The sequence below is a fragment of the Hypanus sabinus genome, chromosome 3, assembly GCF_030144855.1.
Source record: "Hypanus sabinus isolate sHypSab1 chromosome 3, sHypSab1.hap1, whole genome shotgun sequence".
Lineage (NCBI taxonomy): Eukaryota > Metazoa > Chordata > Chondrichthyes > Myliobatiformes > Dasyatidae > Hypanus > Hypanus sabinus.
The window spans coordinates 183,098,233-183,111,835 of NC_082708.1; the positions used below are offsets into that span (position 1 = coordinate 183,098,233).

Sequence of the window (13,603 nt, forward strand, 5' to 3'; positions counted from 1 at the left end):
AGGACCTCTGGTCCCAGGACACACTGACCTGAGGGTCTCCAGCCCGTGTCCTTTCGGCCTGTTGATCTTAGTCATTGACCATGGGGACCACTTGTCTTCATCCTTGGTGCCTGCCAACCCCAGAGTTGACTAGCTTTTGACTGCAGAGCACTCCAACCACCAGTTCCTGCTCCTGTCTCTTCATTTACTTTCTCTGACCTCCTCATCCACCTCTCTAAACCCTAACCTGACCCCTACCTCCCCATTCACTCACTTGGTCCTTGTGAGTGGTGTGTAGGCCATTGATGACCTCCCATCTCTATTGTCCTCTTAGATGATCTCCTGTTCCATCATCCTCTTAGATGATCTCCTGTCTCCATCGTACCCTTAGAGGTTCTCCCATCTCCATCGTCCTCTTTGATGATCTCCTCTGGTTTGTTTGGAGTTCATCAACCCTTCTGCAATCCATTGTATCCACTGTACAGGGGATTGGCCTGTGCAACTTCACCAGATCCCTGATGGTCAGCCTTATCTGTTTCCACCTTCGAGACTTTGAGAGATGCTGCTGAAAAAACCTATCCCTACAATCCTAAAAAAAAAACAACTCAAGTCTGAGTCATGACCTCAATGGACATCACAGCTTGCACCATCTTCACTGGAAACATTCATATCAGGACAGAGGAAGCAAGTTACCTAAAGTTGTAGAATTTGACATGAAGTCTGGTAGCAGCAATATATCCAGACTGAAGATGAAATGTTGTTCAGTGTTGTTATAACAGTGCAGGGAATCACAGAGAGGTAAGTCAGGGTGGGAATGGGAAAAATGTCTCTTTGGAAAAGAGAATTGATTTTTTTAACTGGGATTTTATAAACCTTTGTAAGTTCATCACTTCACCTTTTACACTCCAAGGGGTAAAAAACAGGCTGTCCAGTCTCTCTTTATAAGGCATTGGACAGACCACATTTAGAATATTGTGAGCAGTTTTGGGCTCCATTTCTGAGAAAAAATGTGCTGGTATTGGAGAGGGTCCACCAGAATGAAAGTGTTAATATATAAGGAGCACTTGTTCACTCTGGGCCTATACTTGTTACAGTTTAGAAGAATGAGGTGGGGAGGCGGAGGATCTCTTTGAAACCTGTTGAATATTGAAAAGCCTTGATAGAGTGGACATGAAAAGGATATTTTCAAAGAGTGGTGAATCTAGTACCAAAGGGTACAGCCTCAGAATAGAATGATGTCCCCTTAAAGCAAAGATGAGGAGGAATTTCTTTAGCCAGAGGGTAGTGAATCTGTGGAATTCATTGCCACAGACAGCTGTGAAGGGCAAGTCGTTGGATACATTTAAAGTGAATTTTGCTAGGTTCTGATTAATAATAGTGTCAAAAGTTAAGGGGAGAAGGCAGGTGAATGGGGTTTGAGGGGGAATATAAATCAGCCATGATGGAAGGGGGAGTAGACTCAATGGACTGGATGGCCTAGTTTTGCTCTTCTGTCTTGTTGTCTTTTGGTCTTATGGAAACCCACGAGGTGAGCAACAAGAAGCTCAGATTCACTCCCTTGCAATAAGTTACAGAACAAGTTGAAGGGTTGAATAAGCAACTTATTCTCTTATTATGAATTTTCCTGGCAGGAGATTATTCTGAAACGAGCAGCAGATATCGCAGAGGCCCTCTACAGCGTCCCGCGGAGCCACAACCAACTCCCGTCTCTTGGCAACACATCCAGCCACTCGGGGATGATGGGAGTGAACTCGTTCAGTGGCCAGCTGGCTGTCAATATCTCAGAGACGTCGCAAGCCAACGACCCAGGTTTGACACTCTGACCCTGAACCGGTTTGCTTAGCTTGTGATTGAGGTGTCAACCCCTAAGTTGTTCCTAAAACATTGAGCATTGGTCTTCAAGTCATCCTCCCTGATGGTAGCAATGAAACTCCACTATTTAGCACACCTTCAGAAAACACCGTCATAGGAAAGCAGCATCCATCATCAGGGACCTCCACCACCCAGAACATGCTCTCTTCTTGCTGCTGCCATCAGAAGGAGGTACAGGAGCCTTAGGACTCACCTCACTTGGTTCAGAAGTAGTTATTATCCCTCAACTATCAGGCTCCTGAACCAGAAGAGATAAGTTCACTCAATTTCACTTGCACCATCATTGAACTGTTCCCACAACCTATGGACTCACTTTCAAGGACTCTTCATCTCATGTTGTTGATATTGCTTGCTTGCTTGCTTGCTTGCTTGCTTGCTTGCTTATTTATTTATTTATTTATTTATCTATCTATTTATTTATTTATTTATCCATCTATTTATTTATTTATTTATTTATTTATTTATTTATTTATTTATTCGTTTATTTATTCATTCATTCATTCATTCATTTATTCATTCATTTATTCATTCATTCATTCATTCATTCATTCATTCATTCATTCATTCATTCATTCATTCATTCATTCATTCATTCTTTTGATTTGTACTTGTACAGTTTGTTGTCTTTTGCACACGAGGTGAACATCCCAGTTGGTGTGGTCTTCCAGTCAATTCATTATTGTTATTATTCCATTATGGATTTATTGAGTATGCCTACAAGAAAATAAATCTCAGGTTTGTATATGGTGACATATATATACTCTGATAATAAATTTACTTTGAACTTTGAAGTTTGAAAAACTTGTAGCTGCATCACAGGCATATAGATTTAGACAGCACATGGAACTAAGTTATACATAAATTATTCAAGATAGTAAAGAAAGTAAAAGACTGCAAAACAAAGCATTAGTGCAAATAAAGCAGAGTCGGTGATAAGACCATGGTAGTGCAAGAGGTTCATAGTGTTCCATTTCTGAGATAGAACATTACAATATTGTACAAGCCCATTGGCCCATGATGTTGTACTGACTGTTTGTTATCATCATCATTATCATCATTATGTGCCACAACAGATGACATAGGCAAACATGGTAACTATAATTGTTCCTGACTAATTTTTCTACAGAAGTGATTTTCCATTGCCTCCTTCTGGGCAGTGTCTTTACAAGATGGGTGACCCCAGCCTTAATCAATACTCTTCAGAGATTGTCTGCCTGGCATCAGTGGTCACATAACCAGGACTTGTAATCTGCACCAGCTGCTCATGTGACCGTCCCTCTCCTTGGCTTTATGGGACCCTGGTCAGGGGGCTACACCCTGCCCAAAGGTGTCCCGCAGGCTCGTGGAGGGAAGGAGTGACTTTTAAATTCCTTGGTTGAGATGCATCTCCACTTCATCATCCCTGATGTTTACTCTAATATCAATCTAACCCATCCACATAACCCTCCATTTTTCAATCATCCATGTGCCTATTTTAGAGTTTCTTAAATGCCCCTAGTATACTCTACCACAATACCTACTAAGAGGTTCACCACTCCCCACTCTCTGTGTAGAAGAACTTATCTCTGACATCCCCCTATACTTTTCTCCAATCACCTTAAAATGATGCCCCCTTGTATTAGCCATTTCCACCCTGGGAAAAAGTCTCTTGCTATTCTCCAGGGTTGTGTGTTTCAGGAACCCAATGGTTGAAGGAAAGTAGCTGTTCCTGAACCTGGTGGTGTGGGGCTTCTGGCTTTTGTACCTTCTGCCGAACGGTAGTAGTGAGAAGGGGCTATTCTGAGGAAAGTTACTCAAAATTGACTGGTTTCCTCCTCCACAGATGCTGTTTGACTGGCTGAGTTGTTCTAGTACTTTCTGTGATTGGGAGTAAAAGTTAGTTTTAATTTGCAGAGAATGTAAAGTTAGAGGTATACAAATGTGCACTAGGATAAGTTGAGACATCAAATACACACCAAACCAAGTGAGGATGGTATATTTCCTTCTCTGAAGGACATTGAATTATAGAATAATCCAATCATATCCTGGTCATCATTACCGCTCCTAACTAAATTCAATTGCACAAATTGTGCGACGGTATCATATGGATAGCTCATCACGATTACAGCTCGGGATGCTCCGGAGTTCAGATTTCAATTCTGGCATTGCCTGTGAGGAGTTTGTACAATTCTCCATGAACCAAATGGATCTCCTCCAGGTGCTCCAGTTTTCTCCAACATCCCAAAGCATCCAACATTTCTCCAAACATCTCCAACATCATAATAAATTGTCCTCTGATTAGGATCGTGTTGAATAGGTGGGTTCAGCCCATTAGACTGGAGGGTCCTATCCTTTGTCATAAATTAAAGAACTTTTAAATAATTTGATAAAATTAATTATCTTTTATTTTTATGTTGAGATTCAAATCAATGCTCAGGTAACACATACAAAATGCTGGAGGAACTCAGCAGGTCAGGCAGCATCTATGAAGAGGAATAAGCAGTCAACATTTTATGCCAAGATGTTCATCAGGACTAGGAAGGAAGGGAGAAGAAGCCAGACTAAGAAAGGTAGGGGGTGAGGAAGGAGTACAAGCTGGCAGCACGAGTGGGCGATAGGTAAGACCAGATGGGGGGTAAGTTGCTTGGCTGGGGGAGGGTGGTGAAATGAGAAGCTGAGATGGGGGGTGGTTTGGTAGGTTGAAAGGTAAAGTGGTGAAGGAGATGGAATCAGATAGGAGAGGAGTGTGGGCATGGGAGAAAGGGAAAGAAGAGGGGCACCCGAAAAAGGTAATTGGAAGGTAAGAGGTAATAGGATAGCTTGAATGAGGAATAGAAAAAGAGAGAAGGTGGACTGGGAAGAAATTATCAGAAGCTGGTGTTCATGCCATCAGGTTGTCGGCTACCCAAACTGAATATGAGGAATTACTCCTCCAATCTGAGTGGCCTGATTGTGAGAGTACCTGTTGCAGACAGAGCAAAGTGGTCCCTCAATCTACATCGGGTCTCATCAAAGTAGAGGAGGCCACATCAGGAGCACCAAGTACAATAGATGACTCTGACAGACTTGCTTGTAAAGTGTTACCCCACCTGGATGGAGTGTTTGTGGCCCTGAATGATGGTGAGGGAGGAGGTGAAATGGCAGGTGTAGCAGTTGTCCCGCTTGCAGGGGTATGTGCTAGGAGGGAGATTAGTGGGGAGGGAGGAATGGACAAGGGAGTCACAGAGAGAGTGACAGAGAGTCACAGAGAGTGACAGAGAGTCACAGAGAGAGTGACCCGGAGAGTGGGAAGGAGGTAAAGATATGTTTGGTGATAGGATCCCGTTGAAGATGGTTCAAGTTCGGAGAATGATGTGCTGGATACTGATACAGAGGTTCATGGGATGATAGGTAAGGAGAAGAGGAAGTCTATCTTTTTTATGGCGGTGAGAAGATGGGAAGAAGGTGGAGTGAGTAATAGTGAAAAGGGAGGAAGCAAAGAGTTTCCTGAAAGAAATAATTGGTAACTGATTTATTATTGTCTCATGCACTGAGATAGAATGAAAATGCATGACAAACAACCAATATGCAAATAACAAATTGTGTACATAAAAATAAATAAATAATGCTGAGAACGTGAGTTTTGTAGAGTTGTGTATGTGTATGTATATGTTTCTGCGTATGAGTGTATGTGTGATCTATCTGTATGTGTGTGCATGCATGCTTACATGCATAGATGTGAATGCATGCATGTGTGAAGGCAGGTGTGCATGTGTGTCTGTATATGTGTCAATATATGCTTGTGTATGTGTGTAAGTATGTTTATGTGTGTAAGTGTACATATATGTATGTTTGTGTGTGTGAGCATGTATGTGTGTGACTATGCTTGTATGTGTGTGTGTGAGTATGTGTGTATATGTATGCACGTGTATGTGTGAGGATGTGTGTATCTGTGATTGTGTGTACACGCAGGACTAATGATCACCAATCTCTGTGCAGGTTACTCTCGCAACACCAGCAGCGTCTCTCCCCGTGGCTATGTGACCAGCTCCACTCCACAGCAGTCCAGCTACAACACCAGCAGCATGAACGGATACGGGAACACTGGGATGGCCAACCTGGGAATACCGGGCTCCCCGAGCTTCCTGAACGGTTCGACTGGCAACTCCCCCTATGCCAGTAAGTCCCCCAAAGCTGTCCGTGGACCGTTGTTGGAGACACCAGAGACTGCAGGTGCTGGAGTCTAAGGCAGCAAACAATCAGCTGGAGGAACTCAGCTGGTCAGGCAGCATCAGTGGGGAGCAAAGGAATGGTTGGCATTTCAGTGCATCACCCTGCATTGATACTGAGTCATTGACCAAACCTCTGCCTCCATAGAGGCTGCTCGGCCCGCTGTGTTTCTTTGTTATCCCCTGAGCAGCAGTTGGGTTTGCATCACTCTCATTGTCACTTCAGCCCGATGGAGAGTGGGAGGAATTAATGTTGCTCTATCAAGAGCTGGAGTGGCCTTGCGCGTGCGTGTGCGTGCGCACACACACACGCATGCATGCACACACACACACACACACACACACACACACACACACACACACACACACACACACACACACACACACACACACTTCCCAACCCTTTTTTATGCTGTGGAGCAATACCGTTGAGCAAGGGGCCCATAGACCCCAGGCTGGGAACCCTGAAAGGCATCTGAGAAAATCAGTGCTGTTAATTTGTTAAATCTGGAAAGAAAACAAAGTCAGGTGTTGGTGGCCATAGACAGATTGGATTGTTATGGAAACCAAGTTGGTTCATCAAAGTTCTTCAGAAAATTAAACCTCACTGGTGCTGTCAGTATGTGACTCAAGATCTCAACTGGACAACTGGCGCTGGGGTTCAAGGGCAATAAAAACTTGCTCAGGGCTGGGGGAGTAAACTGGAATCTCAGCCCTCCTTGAGTACCAACTTTTACTTCCCTGGTATATGCTCTCGTGTCATCATGGTCTCCTCAGGCAGCTCTCCCGCCACACTCTGCCTGTGTTAGTTCTGACCCCCCCCCCCCCCCCCAGGCAATTTCTCATTCTTTCCTGTTGACCTGATCTCCACAGTAAAACAGAAGAGCGCCTTCGCTCCTGTGGTTCGACCCCAGGCCTCCCCACCGCCTACCTGCACCGGATCCAGTGGGAACAGCATGCAAGGTGAGCTCAGACGACCTCCCCCCCCCCCCTGCACTTCCACACCTTTTAAACTGAATCAGAATCAGGTTTAATATTTCTGATATAAGTCAGTCCATTGTTTTGTGGCAGCATGCCAGAGGGGCAGAGACATTAGAGGTGTTTCCAAAACTCTTAGATAGGCACATGGATTTTAGGAAAAAAATGGAGGATTTTGAAGGAGGTACCTACACCTCAGGGACTGCAGTGGTTCAAGAAGGCAGCTCATCACCACCTTCTCAAGGGCAAGTAGGGATGGGCAATAAATGCTGGCTTATCTGGCGATGCCCATATCCCATAATGAATAAATTTTTAAAAATTGTTAAAGGTAAAGGTTGATAGCTCTTGTTTAGTCAGGGTTTGAAAGGTTACAGAGAGAAGGCAGGAGATTGTGGTTGAAAGGACAAATGGATCATAAAAAGAAACATAGAGAACCTATAGCACAATACAGGCCCTTTGGCTATGCCAAACATGTCCTTACCTTAGAAATTATCTAGGGTTACCCATAGCCCTCTAATTTTCTGAGCTCCATGTACCTATCCAGGAGTCCCTTAAAAGATCCTATCATAACCACCTCCACCACCGTCGCCGGCAGCCCATTCCATGCACTCACCAATCTCTGTGTAAAAAAACTTACAGCCTGACATCTCCTCTGTACCTACTCCCCAGCACCTTAAAACTCTTGTGCTAGCCATTTCAGCCCTGAGAAAAAGTCTCTGACTATCCACACGATCAATGCCTCTCATCATCTTATACACCTCTATCAGGTCACCTCTCATCCTCCGTCACTCCAAGGAGAAAAGGCCGAGTTCACACAACCCGTTCTCATAAGGCATGGTCCCCAATCCAGGCACCATTCTTGTAAATCTCCTCTGCACCCTTTCTATGGTTTCCACATCCCTCCTGTAGTGAGGCGATCAGAACTGAGCACAGTACTCCATGTGGGGTCTGACCAGGGTCCTGCAACATTACCTCTCAGCTCCTAAACTCAATCCCACGATTGATGAAGGCCAATGCACCATATGCCTTCTTACCACAGATTCAAACTGCGTAGCAGCTTTGAGCGTCTTATGGACTCAGACCCCAAGATCCCTCTGATCCGCCACACTGCTAAGACTCTTACCATTAATGCTATATTCTGCCATCATATTTGACCTACCAAAATGAACCACCTCATACCTATCTGGGTTGAACTCCATCTGTCACTTCTCCTATTTTGCATCCTATTGATGTCCCATTATAACCTCTTACAGCCCATCACAGTATCCACAACACCCCCAACCTTTGTGTCATCAACCTTTGGGTCAGCCATGATGAAGTGGTGGAGTAGCCTTAATGGGCCAAATTACCTAATTCTGCTCCAATGCCTTATGGTCTAAATTGAACCTGGAGTAAGTTAAAGGGTCAGCATCACATTGTGGGCCAAAGGCCCAGTACTGTACTGTTCTATGTTCTATAAAGGACTGCATTGATTATGATTAGTAAGTTCTGGGCTTGCTATGTCAGTAGTGGAAACATGGGTGACACTTGGGGGCTGCCCCCAGCGTGTTCTTGAACTGTGTTGGTCATTGACACAAATGGTGCTATGTATTTCTGTTGATATGTGCCAAATAAAGCTAATCTTTAAATCTGTTTATCTTTAAAATCTTGCCTGCAGCAGGATGAGAGTAAGTTCAAACAGCACACGGAACATAGGTCATCATACAGTACTTGGAAACGTATTTGAATAGGCAATGTTTAGAACGACATAGGCCAAACGTGGCCAAATGGAACTAGATCAGCACGGAGCTAGTGGGCTGAATGGCCTACTTCTGTGCTCTTTATTTTTTTTATATATATTATAAACAGGCCCTTCCAGCCCTTTGAGGCATGCCACCCAGCAATCCCCAATTTAATCCTAGCCTAATTACAATGACATATTAACCTATCAACCAATACTTGGACTGCGGGAGGAAACTCGAGCATCCAGAGGAAACACTTGCGGTCACAGGGAATACGTACAATCTCCTTACAGTCAGCAGTGGGAATTGAACCAGGGTTGCTGGTACTGTAAAACGTAGTGCGGACTATTACACTGCTGTGCTGACCCTATGACTCCCAGACAGTGTAGAAAAACCAGAGAGTGATGAAACACGAACACGATCAGGTACTTAGATAAGACCCCCTTATCGAAGGAAGGATGCACTGACGCTGGAGAGGGTTCAGAGGAGGTTCACGCAAATGATTCTGGAATTGAAAGGATTATCATATGAGGAGCGTATGAGTGCATGTACTCACTGGAATTCAGAAGCATTAGTAAGGAATTCGTTGAAACCTATTGAATGTTGATAGAGTGGATGTGGTGAGGATGGTTCCTATAGTGGGAAAATCTGGAATGAAAGGACATAGCCTCAGAATAGAGTTTCGTCCCTTTAGAACAGAAATTAAGAGGAATTTCTTTAGCCAGAGAGTGGTGAATCTGTGGAACTCACTGCCACAGGCAGCTGTGGAGGCCAAGTCTTTATGTATATTTAAGGCAGAGGTTGATAGATTCTTGATTAGTCAGGGTATGAAGGGATAGTGCAGACTATTTTCTAAATGGGGAGAAAATCCAAAAATCTGAGATGCAAAGGGACTTGAGGGTTCTTATGCACAACACCCTAAAGGTTAACTTGCAGGTAGAGTCGGTGGTGAGGAAGGCAAAGACAATGTTAGCATTCATTTCAAGAGCAGGGATGTGATGCTGTGGCTCTATAAGGCACTGGTGAGGCCTCACCTTGAGTATTGTGAACAGTTCTAGGCTCCTCATCTAAAAAGAAGATGTGCTGGCATTGGAAAGGGTTCAGAGGAGGTTCACAAGGATTCCGGGAATGAAAAGGTTATCATACGAGGAAGGTTTGATATTTCTGGGTCTGTACTCGCTGGAACTTAGAAGGCTGAGGGGGGATCTTAATGAAATCTTTCGAATGTTGAAAGGCCTAGACAGAGTAGATGTGGAAAGGTTGTTTCCCATGGTGGGAGAGTCTAGGACAAGAGGGCACAGCCTCAGGATAGAGGGACATCCATTTAAAACAGAAATGCGGAGAAATTTCTTCAGCAAGAGGGTGGTGAATTTTTGGGAATTTGTTGCCACAGGGAGCTGTGGAAGCCAGGCTGTTGGGTGTATTTAAGGTAAAGCTTATAAGGTTCTTGATTGGACATGGCATCAAAGGTTATGGGGAGAGGGCCAGGGAATGGGGCTAAGGAGGGGGTAAACGATCAGCGATGATTGAATGGTGGATCAGGCTTGATAGGCCAATTGGCCCAATTCTGCTGCTATGTCCGATGGTCTTGTGAAATGGGGAGAAGGCAGGAGATGGATCTGAGAGGGAATTGTATCAGTGATGATGAAATGGTGGAGTAGACATGATGGGCCTAAATTCTGCACCTATCTCTTATGTTCTAAGTCCATTGTAATGTATGAGGTGGTTCCAAGTGTAAGGAGAATGAAATGGACTCAATATAGTATTAGTCAAAACAGATGCTTGTTGGCCAACACTTACTCGATGGACAAAAGGCTGTTTCCTTGCCATACAACCATAAGACCATAGAGATAGGAGCAGAATTAGGCCATTCTGTCCATTGAATCTGCTCCACCATTTCATCATGGCTGATCCATTTTCCTTCTCAAAACCATTGTCCTGCCTTCATCCCATAACCTTTCATACCCTTATGAAGTAGATGAGAGGAAAGTAGGAACATTGATTTTCTCATTCTGAGTTGGTCTCCAGGAAAGAGGTGTTGGAAATGACGTTGAGAGAAATCTAAAACATGTTTTTTTCTTCCCTGTCCCTCCCTCCTTCCCAAGCCATGTCCAGCCTGATCGTGCCCCCAATGTAGAAGAAGAGGCCTGAGCAGTGACCATGAGTAGCAACGTGCCCCACAAGCTGATGGACGGACCTAGCTGGAGGCAAGGATCAAGTCAGATCTTCTTTCGTTTCTACCCCCTCTCCCAACTCCCAAAATTCAAGACATTTCATGTGGCTAAGATATTTTTTTTAAATCTATGGACTACTGGAAATTTTATGCTCCTACGCAATTGAGATTACCTTGAGCAGTTGACTGCGAGTTTAATGATCTGAGACATTAAGATGGACTTCCTATTTTTCCCGCACTGCACTCACTTCTGCTCTCTCCCTCCTGATCTATTACACCCCTTGAGATGGGCTGATAACGTGGACCACAGGCACTTTTTAGATGTGTGGAACTGAGGAGAGAGAAGCTTCGCTTTCCCACAATCCCAGTTCAGGCTGAAATAGAGAATGCTCTCAGTGGGACTCTCAGAGGAGAAAGAAAATGATGTGAAGGTGGACAATGGTGGCAACAGTGGAACTGCTGTGGATCGGAATTGTTTCTGCTCAGCAATGGAAACCTGCTGTGAGGAGAAATCAGGAGACCGAACACAGTGGAAACAGTGGGGACGCATGGGTGCTCTGTCAGTTCTGGCCTGAGTGACTTCAGGACCCCTGAACCCAAATAGTTGAGGCGTGGCTTGTCACAGAATGGAGAAGAGTGGTCAGTGTGTTGTTCCTCGAGCATGTTACCAATCACTGTTCGGTCAGTAGGCATGCCATCTACAACCGAATTATACTGTACCAGCAAGCCATTTCTTCCTCCTGGCCTCTTGCTCATCCAGTTGACAATAGCTTCAAGAGGTGTCTAATGCAGTAATCTGTGAGTGCCCATACCTTCCAAGGCGGTCTCCCAACCAGCAGCTCAGTCAACCTGGTGTAAGTTATTCCAAACCAGCTTCTCCTTCCTGACCCCACTTCTTCCACTCTACAATTTTCTTGTTCCCCTCCCCCCAGATCATCTGCAGAGCTGAACACAGCTGGGAGGTCTGAGGAGCAATGGAGTTTCACACTATCACCTCACCCTCCAGCTCCACAGCTGGGTGGGTGGAAGGGTAACTGAGTGAAGAGTTTGCCTGGGCTTTGCCCCCCAATGATATTCCTTGCCCAGTGCACTATTCATGATTAAAGATGAAACATAGCCCATTGAATTTCACGTTCAGAGCCTGTAAGACAACACCTGAGCTAACACCCCCAGTGTAATGCTGAGGAATTTCCCATCTGACAGACGCACCGCCTTTTAGGTGGATTTAAGAGATCCCATGACTTCTGTTTAGAACGAGTTTAGCTATTCGCCCCAGTACCCCCAGCAGTGCTTGCCCCTCCGTCATCTCGTTCATTTTCTCACTGTCATTTGTGGGAGATTGCTGCACTCAGACCCACTGCTGCCCCCCCTGTGCGGCGCCAGTGATTGCACTTCACAGCTACTTTGTCCTTTGAGCTGAGAGTGGGGAAGTGACACTGCAAAGTGTTCACTGGCTGGAGAATTTTGCCCCAGCGACTTTACTCTTTAGTTCAGTTATTCAGTGGTAGCCAGTGCTTTCCACTGTTATCCAAAGGAGTCCAGTGTCCTCTGGTGGCATCCATAGGCATCCTGTGCTGCCATCCCCTTTGTTCATTGCAGTGTTCAATGGTGCCCACTGGTGTCCAGTGCTCTCCAATGCACCACAGTGGTGTCTACTGGTTTCTGCCAGATGGCAATGTAGTTAATTGGTGTTCAATTACATGTACCCACTGCTCTCTGTTCTATTGCCTACTGCTGTCCTCTGGTTCCTCAGTGACCAGAGCTGTTGGTACTTTGCCCAGTGTTGTCCCCTGATTCCTCTGCCCAGTGCTCTCAATCCAATGCCACTGCTGTCCACTGGTTCCTCAGTGCCAGAGCTGTCACCTAAACCTGCCAATATGCAATATTTTCATGTTATAACCCAGCTTTCACAGAGACTCAGGATTACCCTGTAAAATATAGAGCAAAATGGCTGTTGAAAGGTTTTAGTAAAGAGATCTCAAATACATAAATCATTTTATTTAGCCACATCAATGGATCAAACACAGCTGAGGTGTTTCCATAAAACATAGAACAGTACAGCACAGTACAGGCCCTTCAGCCCAAAATGTTATGTTGACCTTTTAACCTACACTAAGATCAATCTAGCCCTTCCCTCCTGCATAGCCTTCTATTTTTCTATCATCAATGTGTCTGTCTAAGAGTCTCTTAAATGTCCCTAATATATCTGCCTCTACCACACCTGGCCGCGTATTCCATGCTCTCACCATTCTGAATAAAGCACTTAGCTCTTCCAATCATCTTAAAGTTATGCCGCCTTGTATTAGCCCACACCTGGGGAAAAGATGTTGGCTTTCCACTCTATCTATGCCTCTTATCATTTCAGAATCACTGAGGCACGTCTGAATGCTCAAAGTTTAAAGTAAAATTTATTATCTAAGTATAGATATATCACCATACACAACCCTGAGATTTGTTTTCTTGTGGGCATACTCAGTAAAGCCGATAACCGTAATAGAATTAATGAAAGACCACACTCAACAGGGCAGACAACCAGTGTGCAAGAGATAACAAACCGCACAAATATCAAGAACATGAGATGAAGAGTCCTTGAAAGTGAGTCCATAGGTTGTGGGAACAGTTCAGTGACGGGACAAGTGAAGTTATCCTCTCTGGTTCAAGAGCTTGCTGATTGAGGGGTAATAACTGTTCCT

General features: G+C 44.6%; 1 protein-coding gene across 4 annotated transcripts in view; it reads left to right on the forward strand.

Annotated features, from left to right (window-relative positions):
• The window catches only part of LOC132391943 (transcription factor COE3-like), a 432,097-nt gene extending 421,163 nt beyond the window's left edge, over positions 1–10,934 (forward strand). For 2 of the 4 annotated variants that reach the window (XM_059965751.1, XM_059965750.1), the window contains exons 13-17: positions 1,611–1,788; positions 2,503–2,505; positions 5,809–5,988; positions 6,912–7,001; positions 10,843–10,934. In XM_059965751.1, coding sequence (XP_059821734.1) covers positions 1,611–1,788; positions 2,503–2,505; positions 5,809–5,988; positions 6,912–7,001; positions 10,843–10,874 — 483 coding nt within the window. In that variant the 3' untranslated portion in view covers positions 10,875–10,934. Of the gene's footprint in view, positions 1–1,610; positions 1,789–2,502; positions 2,506–5,808; positions 6,043–6,872; positions 7,002–10,842 lie in introns of all 4 variants that reach the window. The other 2 variants (XM_059965748.1, XM_059965749.1) reach the window with 2 other exon arrangements.
• Positions 10,935–13,603: the final 2,669 nt, after the last annotated feature.